The sequence below is a fragment of the Trichomycterus rosablanca genome, chromosome 4 (assembly GCF_030014385.1).
Source record: "Trichomycterus rosablanca isolate fTriRos1 chromosome 4, fTriRos1.hap1, whole genome shotgun sequence".
Lineage (NCBI taxonomy): Eukaryota > Metazoa > Chordata > Actinopteri > Siluriformes > Trichomycteridae > Trichomycterus > Trichomycterus rosablanca.
In genome coordinates, this window is record NC_085991.1 from 27101893 (window position 1) to 27115018 (window position 13126).

General features: G+C 38.3%; 2 protein-coding genes across 2 annotated transcripts in view; both read right to left on the minus strand.

Annotated features, from left to right (window-relative positions):
* dock11 (dedicator of cytokinesis 11) overlaps window positions 1-6306 on the minus strand; it is a 120138-nt gene extending 113832 nt beyond the window's left edge. The window contains exon 1 of the mRNA XM_062994093.1: window positions 6181-6306. Within this exon, the coding sequence (XP_062850163.1) occupies window positions 6181-6282 (102 nt within the window). The 5' untranslated portion in view covers window positions 6283-6306. The remainder of the gene's footprint in view (window positions 1-6180) is intronic.
* Window positions 6307-10576: 4270 nt separating this feature from the next.
* The window catches only part of ntn4 (netrin 4), a 28432-nt gene continuing 25882 nt past the window's right edge, over window positions 10577-13126 (minus strand). Inside the window, exons 9-10 of the mRNA XM_062994092.1 lie at window positions 10868-11041; window positions 10577-10736 (exon numbers count right to left, since the gene is read on the minus strand). Of these exons, the coding sequence (XP_062850162.1) occupies window positions 10600-10736; window positions 10868-11041 (311 nt within the window). The 3' untranslated portion in view covers window positions 10577-10599. The remainder of the gene's footprint in view (window positions 10737-10867; window positions 11042-13126) is intronic.

Here is a 13126-nt window from a genome sequence, read left to right on the forward strand (position 1 = left end):
CATGGACAATTTAGTATCTCCAATTCACCTCACTTGCATGTCTTTGGACTGTGGGAGGAAACCGGAGCACTCGGAGGAAACCCACAAGGATGCAAACTCCACACAGAAAGGACCCGGACCGCCCCACCTAGGGATCGAACCCAGGACCTTCTTGCTGTGAGGCGACAGTGCTACCCACTTAGCCACCGTGCCGCCAGTTTGTTCTATAACATAGCTGTTAGTCTGGTGCAAAAAGTGTGAGGCTTATGACCAGAACATGACTACCCCTACACTCAAGCATGAAGGTGGGTCAGTAATGATATGGGGATGTTTTTTTCTGCTGCAGTGACTGACAACATTGACTATGTGGCTGGCATCATGGATTTATGGAAATATCAAAAAAATTTTAGGGGAAATGTTCTGACTTATGTGGCAAAAAATGAACCTTTGTGACCATTGGAAATTCGAGTAAGACAATAATCCCAAGTACACTTCCAAGTCAACGAAGCTTGGTCAAGCTTGCCCTCTCAGTCTCCATATTTAAATCCCACAGAAAATATTTGTTGGGTGTTTAATAAAGCAGTTGTAGCTTTAAAGTCATTAAACATGAATGAGCTGGAAGTTTTTGCTTGGGAAAGAAAGGTTGAAGATTCTATATTAGAGGTATCAGAAACACATGGACATTTGTCAACATAACTAAATGTTTTTTTATTATTATTATTTAAACACAAACACTGTCAGCTTATATTCTCAAAATTGCTTGTATGTATTAATAAATATATATTTTTTTCTCTGTATATTAAGACTTATTGTAGATTTTAATTAAATTGTATATACATCAACACAATACCTTTTAAGGCGAGGGGGTTGGATATTGCCAATTGCAATTGTGAACCCCATTTACAGGAAAAGTTTTGTAAAATGCAATATAAACAATAATCTGTGATTTGTTCATTTTCTTGAACATTTATTTATTGTATGTAATGCCTGCAACACACTGAAAAATAACAGTTTTAAATATAAGCAGGTGAAATCCTTAAAAGAGGATCGGTCTTTACAAGCAAACATGAGACATCGCCTACCACTTTGTGCCAAACTTAATTACAGTCAGTTTAACCAATTCCACAATGCAAGATTGCAAATAATTTAGTTCTTTCACCATCTACTGTACAAAAAGGCATGGCAGGAAACCACTGTTGAATGTGCGTGACCTTCAAGCACGCAGACTGCACTGCATGAGAAACCATCACAGTGCAGAGATATACGTAGATTAAATATAGATGCATGGGCCCAGGAGTATTTCAGAAAACTGCTGCCACCTAACACCACCACTGCATCAAGAACTGCAACTTGAAACTTTCTATGCACAGAAAAAGCTATACATCAATTCTATGCAGTAGCACCACAGAGTTCTCTGAGTCCAAGATCATCTCAGATCTCTCCAAAAGATAACGTGCTGTGGTCAAATGAGTACATATTCCAGGTTTTTTTTTTTTTTAAAAGATGAAAAAAATACCATCCAGGCAGTTATTAACCAACTTCTGTCATTCATGGGTGCATCTGCACCCACAGCATTGCTGACATACAGTATGTCTGAGAGTACTATTGACGCAGATATGCATATTGGGATTTTAGAAAGAGATTTGCTACCATCAAGCCAACGTCTGTTCCCAGAAAATACAATGCTAGGCCTTAAAAATTCTCCTTACAAAACTGCAACAGTTAGTATGCACACTTCCTAAACAATTAAAGTGTAAATTATTGGAAAAGTGATCTAACAAAGTGGTAAAGACGCCACTTGCTATGCCAGCCTTTTTGAGTGAGTTGCAGGCATCAAATTCTAAATGTGTTTGTATTTTTTAATGCATTTTCTCCCTATTTTAGCACATCCAATTTTTACCCAATTGCGTTATGCTTCCTCTCCACTGTAGCTGACCCCCGTCCTGACTGAGGAGAGCAAGACTGTCACACGGCTCTGACACGTGTGCAGTAGCCAACTGCATCTTTTCACCTGCACGAGGCGAGTACATATGCCAATCAGCTTTGTGCACAGAGAGCCACACCCTGATCAGCATTATTCCTCGACTCTGTGCAGACGCCATCAACCAGCCAGCAGAGGTCATAATTCGCTTAGTTATGAGGTCCCTATCCGGCTTTTCCTACCCTATGAACAACAGCCAATCATTGTTCATGTAGCCATCCGCAGAGCTGAGATTCAATATGATGTATTCAAAATCCCAGCTCTGGTGTGCTAGCGTGTTTTACAGCTGTGCCACCTGAGTGGCTCAATTTGTTTGTATTTTTAAACTACAGTTGCTTAGTAAAAAACATTAGAAATCTTTTAGTTGTACTTTTGTTAGTTAAATAAAGGTTCAAGAAAATTATAAAAATCAATCCTTGTTTTTACTGCATTTTAGAAATGTCCTAACTTCTTCAGAAATAGCGACTATATGTATTGTGGCCTAAATATCAATGTACAAACAGAAGTGTTTGCCTGGGTGCCTATACTATCCTGATACCAAAGCTTTGAATGTGAGCTAATACATGTACGCATACACTAATCCTAACTGACACTTTAAGCAAAGGTCACTGAGTAAGAAAATAAGTCAAATGCAGTTAGCTCTGATACAAACACTCAGTATTGGATGTCATAATCCTACGCATAAGGCTCTGTATATGACACTAAAACAAATGCCCATGTCAACTTCTCCAACAAATGCACAAACTCACACATCTGTATATTCAGAAAGACTAAGCAACTTCCTGTCATGTGTAACACAGGCATGTGCAGGGAGGAGGCTCAAACCACAGTCCTGGCTTCCAACGTTGGTTGATTACAGAGTTATACTCCTTTTCTGGTTGCACCTTCAAACTGTCTCAGCTCTATACTAAGCAACATTAGTTTTTTTTTTACTTTTATTTAAAGTGAGTACCCCAAATTTTAACAAAGTTCAGTCTATGCTGCTCTAAAACAGAGAGAATGGTAGCCCAATTATAGATTGTTAAACCACATATGGGGGAAGAGGAAGCGTTAGCTAGAAGCAGACCACTCTGAGTTTGCAGGGCGTTGACGCTGGGTTAGCAATGGTGAAGTTCTCTTACTTCCGTATCTGCGAAATCTATGAAATGTAACCACGTTTACATATTTAGAAAATCGCTGCTGCAGGCGTGATTTTTCATTATTCTGAAAATGTCTTTAAACACATTTCCAGTATTTCCAGGACTGCGACCAGCCAGTTAACTTTATATCAAAATCAAAAGTGTTTTATGTTTAGTTATGCTTGCTTGTGGTACAGCTTGTAGTGTGGGCTGTCACGAGAGCACAATCTGTTTAATTCTCTTTCCTTAGCTCTGCTTTGTTTATCTTGTACAAGATAGACGGCCTAGATGTTTAGGTATAGGTTACTGTTTTATTACAGGCACTACAAATTATTACTGACTACATTTCCCAGATTTCTTTGCTCTGCTTTGTTTATCCTTTACAAGATAGGCGGCCTGTGTATGTAATGCTATATAGTGCAGTGAACATTTATAATTTTTATATTTCTGTTGGTAAGGAGCTAAACTAAGCAAGTTTACACTATAGTCAGAACAGAAAAGGAGCAACTGAACCACATTAAGTCCTGCAAGTTCGGGCATGTGATGGCACCCACATGACAACACTGAGGGCAGTGTTATGACAAGACTTGTGTAACGACTCAGAAGAAGAAGACCAAACATTAGCTGTATTGACAATATCACATTGTGGATTGCATGATCAGGGGCCAGTCTGCTACAGGGGACACATGACAGAGGTCATTGGAGAAACCTGACCGATTTTTGCAGCCAACCACCACAAAGCAATGATGGTGTAGTGACATGACATGAGGGGATGGCACAGTGGGTAGCACTGTCGCCTCACAGCAAGAAGGTCCTGGGTTCGATCTCCAAGTTCTCCCCGTGTCTGCGGGGGTTTCCTCCGGGTACTCCAGTTTCCTTCCACAGTCCAAAGACATGAAAGTGGGGTGAATTGGAGATGCAAAATTGTCCATGACTGTGTTTGATATAACCTTGTGAACTGATGAATCTTGTGTAACGAGTAACTACCGTTCCTGTCATGGGTGTAAAACATGACGTTAAAATCCTAATAAACAAACAAACAAAACATGACATGAGGAGCTAAATAGCACGTTTGTGAGGGAGCAATGCCATGGTAAATTAGATACCACAGAAAGATTCAAGAAGATGTAAACGTCTTTATCTGCTTTAATACATTAAGAAACACCGGCATGGTGTAGAACTGGTGTAGACCTGATTTCAAACACAAATGTAAGCGTCTACGGTATTTAAAAGCCTTTATATGTTCTGGGGATTGTTCCCAGTGGAACCTCAGAACACCTGTGCTAAGCTAAGCCTGACATAACGTAAACAAACTTAAGCTTAAAAACTTGAATGTTTTATGTCTGGCTCCATGTTAGGAATCTCCAATACTTCATTTATTAAGGAGTGGGCTAGGAAACAAGCTAGCTGTCAGGCTGTGATGGAGCTGGTTGACTATGCTATCCTTTACATTTGCTCCAATTTTTTCTAGAATTGAATCTTGTTAAAGCTTTATAAAGTGTTTGGAGTACAGACTGCAAAACAATCTTGAACTTTTTTAATTCTTTGGGGAAGTCTTTGGAAAACTGAAAGAACTGAAATTCCTCCACAAAGCATTTAGGACTTGTACGCCAGCATTCCCAATATTACATTCATTTTACATTTTTACATTCCAGGCATTTAGCAGATGCTTTTATCCAAAGCGACTTACAGTACTGTGACAGTATATTGTCTAAGCAATTGAGGGTTAAGGGCCTTGCTCAAGGGCCCAACAGTGGCAAGGTATTTGAACCAGCGGCCTTTTGCCTAACTAGTCCAGTACCTTAATCGTTAGGCTACAACTGCCCTACTGCCCTACAACTGTACTACAACTGTACTGTTTTGGAAGATGTATTGTTAAAGGTTTTACATTCCCTGGAAATCCACATCTCATCAGGCTTAGGATTTATGACTGCTGCCATTTTCCACAGATACTTTTCTGTAGAATGGCCAACCAAGGTCTAACAACATCCAATGACAGAAATTCAACCCTTTAGCATATTTAACCATTCATGGTGCATAGCTGTGTGTAGCTAGAATGTTAGAGCTATGTTAAAACTGCTGTAAAACAGTGCTGCTTATTATAAAATAACTGGATTTTATGTTTAATGTAGAAATGAGGAAGCTAGATTAGATGGGGGAAGAGTCTTCATGCCCTCAGGACACCAGAGTTTGTAAATAATGGTGCATCAGATCTGTCGTGAGGATGGTTTCGTTTTTAAAAATCCAACAAAGAGCATGATAAACTAACATTAAATGATATAAAATGTGATTTATCGTGCTGTTGGAATTTGGCACCCCTTTCTTTCATATTTTTCAGAATATGGACACATCCTACAATCACTAATCAAGCAAATGTCTCTCCAAGTCTTACAAAAGACCAACCCCTCTGTGACTATATAAATAATTGTGAAGGGCCAGCTGTAGCCTAGTGGTTAAGGTACTGGACCAGTGATCAGAGGGTCGCTGGTTCAATCCCCACCACTGCTAGGTTGCTGCTGTTGGGCCCCTGTGCAAGGCCCTTAATCTCAGTTGCTCAGACTGTATTGTATTGTAAGTCGCTTTGGATAAAGGCGTCTGCTAAATGCTGTAAATGTAATGAATCGAAGAGACAAATGGAGCAGCATAAGGAGACTGAATAAGCACACGGGCCATTTTTCTTTACACAAAGAAGCCAGTACGAACGGTCCATGCGCTCTTGTGCTCTGGAAACAAAGTCAGGCTAGTCCAATAGAACCATTAGGAGAGAATTCGGATCACTAATGCGTACATATTCGCAAATCTTTATAAAACAATGCCGCGATGCTTAGTTCAACACAAATGCAGTGCAACGAATGCATAAAGCCACGCAGCTGCTCTTTCACTGTAACGTTACATCCGCAGCATCAGCTCAGTCTCACTGCCGGGTGCCAAACGGGAAATTGTGGCTGAAACTGCCGTGCATGTCGGCTCGAATAAATACATAAAACAAACATTGAGAAAATAGTAGTTTGTAATATGCACACTATATACAATGAATTTACCAGTACAGACTGGACGATTTTAGGTTTTAAAAAATCTAAATGTGAGCTAGAGGTTACTAACCACAGCAATAGACGTCCTGACAGCCTCCGACACACTTTGCCGAAGCCCCGCCGCTGTCCCGGGTTTACTCAACCTTTTGGTAAATTTTCGCACTTCAGACATGTTACTGACTTTATACTGTTAACATTTCCATCAGCATTCCGTTAAAAATCCAACACATTGCCGCAAATCCAGGTGTGACAGATGTTAGGCGCTGAAAGAACGCGAGAGAGCTGAAGCTGCTCAGCGGCGCTCCCACCCACAACGGGTTGCCATATACAACACAGAGACAACATTCTAAACATGAGTGCTGCTACTGTGTATTGTAGCCTAGATACAGGTAAAGTCAAGAGAATATACACTCTTCACACCTTTAAAACACATTTCTTTATGGTAGTCTTGAAATTACAGTGGTACCTTGAAACTCAACGTCATTTGGGTCTGGGACTGGCGTTGAGTTTAAAAGGCGTTGATTTCAAGGTATTTTTTACTGTAAGGATGTGTAGTAAACCTGTTAATGCATTCCATGGTCCTGTGGAACTGCATATATTTTAGGCTTATGTAAATAATGGGGTTGTTTTTGACACATATAATATTAAAACACTGAAATACAATAAAAAACAGCTGATTCCTACAATTTTTCAGAATCCTGAGCTGTAACACAAGCTTAAAAGTGAAACAGTGAGGAAAATACAGATAAACACAGACACGTGGATGGTTTCAGAGTACATTTGATGGTTATTCCACACAAATGCAGATTCGTCTCATATTCACATTTTTATGACGTATTACTGCACCGCTCAAGCGGAGCGCTGAACAAAGCAACTGTTCATTGTTAATTTGAAATTAATTAAATAAATGAAAAAATAAATAACTGAACACGTTGAGTTTAAGGGAAATGTTAAGTTTTAGGGTACAAATTTCTCAACGAAGACCGTTGAGTTTCAAAGATTTTGAGTTTACGGGACATTGAGTTATAAGGTATCAGTGTATTTTGCGCTGCAGCCTTTAGGCCCATGGCGGTATATGTAGCTCTGCTGAATATTTTAGAGACCACAAAAATTTTTTTTTTAATCTGCATCTTTACATGTATGTCAGTCATTTCATTCAATTGTATGTTGAATTCCAAAGCAGGTCCACCTCATGTATAACCACTGTGGTCATCACTACCTTCTATGACCAGCTGGGTGGCAGTAGTACCTAAAAAGTAACTGGATCAAAAATAACTATTAGCTATGCCCAAATAATTAAAAAGACAAGTGAGGAAAAGAAAGGGTTACTTCTAGCTTTACTGGTAGAGAGATATGGTGCAGTTGGGCAATTGTAGCCTAGTGGTTAAGGCAGGGGTTTTCAACCTTTTTGGACATGCGCCCCCCTTCGTGTGCCAACCGTGAACTTGCGCCCATAATTAATGTTGTGCACATTATATAATTTTGCTGATTGAAAATATTATTTTAAAAAGATAATGCCGACCCCATCTGAGCCGATTCTATCAGCACATTATATAAATTCGTGGTTCACTTTGGTAAATCATAAGCGGTTCTTGCTTTTTGATGTAGATGAGAGCAGAAAACGTTACTTCACAGAGCATAGACAAAAGTTCATCAATTACTAAGTTGGTTAGTTCGGGATCATCTGCTCGGACTGAAAACGTTTAGCTCCACAGGCAGAACGACTCTGACTCTGTGGTAATACTCAGTTTAATTAAGCCTGAGCTTTTTAAGGTAAGCGAGTCACACAAAATGTTCTTTAGTAGTTGGTGTTTATTTACAACCGCAACATTCATTATAACAGTAAACACGGAGAGATGACTGAGAAAAGAAACTTACGCTGCGCTTAAAATGAATTGACTCCTGAATCACTTGCATCGATACTGTGAACAGAGCGTCTCTCTTAAAGACACAAACACGTCCTATAACAGCGGTCGTTGCTTTAGACACCGGTTATCTTTGCTGTGAGCCCTATTTTGAAGGTTTTTTTCAGACGGAACTGAATAACATTAAACGTGCTTGAGTTCGTGGTCAGTGAGACTAATGAAATATGTCTCCCGTGGGTAAAAAATGAATTGCTTTAGTTTTAGAAGTAAACCACCACTTTTCTTTTTACTAGCAAGTCTGTACCTGTATCCAGCCAATACTACACTAAGCTATACACAGTCTAACCAGAGGTTGGGAACAATCCTGGGGAGTGGTATCTGTGCACACCAATAGTGGGGAGTGGTAGCTGTGCACACCAGTAGTACTGTACCTGATCTGCTACAACACTGCCCATAACTAATTTCTGACCCCAAGGGTTATAAAATTTAAAAACACTCAAAGACAGCAATTTCTTTTCATAACTTACTGTTTTAATTTCGGCTGTTAACATTATTTTTAATGTAATCATATATGAACACAGATACAAACAAACACTGTCCAACTCCAGTTTATCTGTATGGAGTAATTCTGACAAGAAGTTGGTATTTTTGGGTAGAAATTAAAAGCAAATTCAAAGAGGTGTGTGTGTGCATATATATATATATATATATATATATATATATATATATATATATATATATATATATATATATATATATAAATATATATATATATATATATATATATATATATATATTTTATTTTATTTTTTTATATTGAATGTCATAATGGCATTTTATTTACAAACAGCATGCTATGTACATGTTTTAATTTTAGGCATATTTAATACATTACATTAATATGTACATACAATGAATATACATTCTGTACAAGAGACATACTTGCATTCCAACTAGCCTCAACACTGTCTCATTCTTTTTACACTTGTTGGGCATACTGTGTATATACAATGATAGCTGAGAGTAAATACATCTACTTACATGCATTTAGTATCCTGTTATAAATTATATAAACTGAGTAACATTCAGAGCATGATGTTTGTTTATATATACTGTACATATCAAAAAGACATCTAAAAAAACAGAGGTTGTACTTTTCACTAGTGTTACAGGCAGGGGTGGTTCTGTAAATAGTTGTAATATTAAATCCAGTACAAACTGAATTTTGTTAATGGTGAAATGTGAGTGGAATGGAGCAGCTCTATAATACATTGTGCTATAACATTTCACAGCCCAAAACTAACACAAATAATAGGATTACAAATACAGATGGGTAATGGGGTGGGGCAGCAGTAACCTGCGCTAGGGTTCCAGGGTTCAGCTCTACATAGAAACATTACTGGATTTGTGCTGTCCGGGGGTCTTACTGACCAGGGTTTGTTATTGCATTGCACCCAGTACAATGAGACCTACTGCAACCTTGACCAGGAGACTTTTTTAAAGCATAAACTGAAGCACTTAACATAGGAAATACTGAGCTTTAAAGGCAAGTTGAAAATGCCCTTTAGTATACTGTCATAAATACAAAGCTGACCAATGTACCAACACAGAAAAAAAGACATCACTTCACGCCTGAGCTAGCTTATGTTTTACTATAGGCATGGACTTATAGTATATAAACCTGTTTATGAATATTGAGCAGCAGTTCAGAAGCAGTCAGAGTCTTCATGAAAATTATGTGAAGTGTACTCACATGCTAAGTCAGATTACTTAATACACCAATACATCATTAAATAATAATCAGTTTGATGGTAACACTCAATCTCCAACATGGTCAAGTTAAGTAAAATTACAGATGGCTTTACCATGCTCTATATTCCTCCACCAATGTTGCTTTGTGACAGTGCCTCATCAGACTATAGGAGTCTCTGCTGCAGTTGCAAAGACATATGACTATTAACCTAGCCTTCCCTCTCTCAGGCAAAGTCAGTTGTCTGTAAAGTGCCTGACCCAGCTTAATCCAGTCTCAAAATATATATTCCTTTTACAGTATAAAAATAATGTATTCTTTTAAATTGATACTTTTATTATGTGCATTCCATTACTGCCCAACACTGAAAGTGCTTAAATCGACAACAACTCAAACTGATGGATTACCACTTTTTAGAGGTGCATGAGCTGTTTCAAGCATTTTTACACATGCAGATTTTCACCTGCATATCATCCATCACTTTCCTGGTAGGGTTGTATGTAAATGGAACCCTAAGTCCAAATGCAAAGTAAGCTGACAATGCAATTTACCAGGTCAATAATTGGTATAATTAGTATAACAAAGCTTTCTGGACATGTATCTGCTCTGTATCTGATAAATAATGTTATATACACATTCCTGGCAGGACCTTCTCTGACAGGGCACTAAAAAGTTCATTAAATGTGGGATTTATTCGACACCCTCATACATCACTATATATGCTGGGTCATTAATGTGTGAAAGGGTGCAACTCTCTAGATTGCTGTGTGGGTTAAAGGATCTGTATGTGTAAAAGATGCAAACTGGTACTTTACCAGTAAAGATAACTCTTTATTTACACAAAAGGATCATTGTCTTTCTCACTCTGTCTCTCTCAAGTGCATTTGGTTTCAAGTAGCTGTAGTACTCGACGACTGAGGTTTGGTCTCCATGGCTTGACAAGGCTCTTCAAATTGACCAAAAGTCGCTGTTTTTTTCCATCCTGATGGCCAATAACAAGATACTCTTTCCCTATAGGAACAGAGGTAGAGACACAGTACAACAATGTAATTTAGCAGAACAAAACAAATCCATGTACTAGACTATTAAACTTATTGAGGACATAATTATCTGATTATAAACACGTCAGAGAAAACACCTACCTGGGTACAGTACAGGGCAGGTACAACCTCGGGATGTCCAGGACTCTGGATATAAAGTTAAAGCCCCTTGCTTGAGTCTGAGGGTGGATCTGCTCCACAACACCTTTAGGACTTTTACATCCACCTCAGCATGAGAACCCTTATCATGAGCTGCCAACACTCTGACTTTCAGTGCTACAAAAATACAAAAATCCACTGGTATAAAATCAAGAAACTATTCATTATATGTAGCAAGGTTAGCTGTGGAACAGTAGATGTATTGTTTAAGTATTATAATTGTATAATTATATAGATAAAGTATGGTTGTATTTGGTAATATTCAACCCTCCTCGCTTTAGGGTATTGTAAACTTTTATTAAGAACTGAACAAGAAGTCTCAGTAAACAGAGAAAGAATTTGATTAATACATACATTTTCTATAATAAATTGACATAAATTTGAGTTCTCTTGACAAATGTCCACTATATTTAAATTTCTGACACCTCCCTTGTGGAAATTTTACCCATTCCTCTCTGTGTAAAAGTTTCCAGCTCATTGAGGTTTGATGGCTTTCATGCTTCAACTGTTTTCATTAAACCCAACCAAGGACTTTTTTATGTTATTTAAATTTAGTGTAAGAAAGCCCTTTCAGATGTTCCAGAACTTATTCCTTAAACAAATTTTGGTTGACTTGGAAATGTACTTGATATAATTGTCTTGCTGGGAATTCCAGTTATGACCAAGGTTCAATTTGACCAAAACAGGCAGAACATTCTTTCTCAAAATGCCTTGGCATTTGTATAAATTCATAATGCCAGTCAAACAGTCAAGACTGCCAGTTCCTGCAGCAGAAAAAGACCCCACAATATCACGGGCCCACCTTCATGCCTGACCATGGTGATGGTATTTTTCTAGTTTTTCTAGCTTTTCTTGCACCAGACCCTTGATGCATATGTCCAAACAGTTCCAGTTTTAAAACGTCACTCCATAGAACTGTCCCAGAATTGTCCAAATACCTTCTGCCATGTTTCAGTTGACCCTTCCTGTGCTCCTTGCATGTATGAGTGGCATGTATGTTAGTTTGGACATGAGTCCTTGCTAAGTGATCTTTTTATGGTTGCCACTGACACATTTGTTACAGTCTTCATCAGGTCATCCTGTAAGTACTTTTGCAATAAAACTGGGTTTTCGTTGTCCTGAAGAGATTGCTGAGGCCTTTGGATTAAAGTTTGGACATTTTCCCCTGGCCTAATGGGTTTACTGCTGCACTATAGGTTTGGAACTTCGGGACAATACTCCCAATGGTGTCTCTAGGACTGTACAAAGTCTTGGAAATCTTTTTCCATCCGTTGCCCTTTAGATGCAATAAAATGATCTCCTCGCTTTTGTGAACTTAGTCCTTAGTTACTTCACCATGGTTTAACACACCTAAACAAATCTGTGGTGGTCTTTATATAACATTAAGGGTTGTTTTCGAGTTCTCAATAGTTTAATCATGTTGCAGCCCAACTTTAGGTCATACAGACTAGCAGTAGGTTTAATTAATTGTGACATGACAGTGTTTATAAAATATCTTGCTACTCTAAAATACTACATCATTTATTTTCTTTGTTTATTTGCTGCATCATTTAACCAATAGAGTTAATTAAAAACAAGTTTTAGCTCTGTAGAAAACTGTAGTATTATACATCTTTTTTCACTCAGGGGGTTAAATATTCTGAATGCAACTGCACATAGACCTTAGTTTTTACGTCACCTATCATTAATGGCTACTAAATCTTAATCAGGGTTGCAGTGGATCAGCAGCCACCTGGAAACACTGTGCACAAGGTGGGAATATATCCTGAACAGGACACAAACTCACTCATGAACTTGCTCTCTTACTTACACCTTTAGAGGTAACTAAGGTTTACTGAACTGTCTTCTGCACATTTTTAAGAAGTAATACGAAACCAGGGCACATAAGGGTAACCCACACAGACAAGGAAGAACATGCCAAAACTGGTTCCTCAGAACCCTGATGCTAAAGGCACTTTAGCTGCACCACCATACCACCCACATACACTGATACACATTAATGTTGTGGAATGCAAACATAATGGAGGCCATTATAAATGTCAAGTTCAAAACAACAATTTTACGATCAGGTGTTCACATACTTTTGGTCACATGGAGTATGGTTTTTACTTCACCTTTGGTCACTCTGTGTGAGAAGTCTGTGTTGTGGGTTTGATCCAGGTACGCTGGTTTCCTTTGTACTTCAAACAACATGCAGTAAAT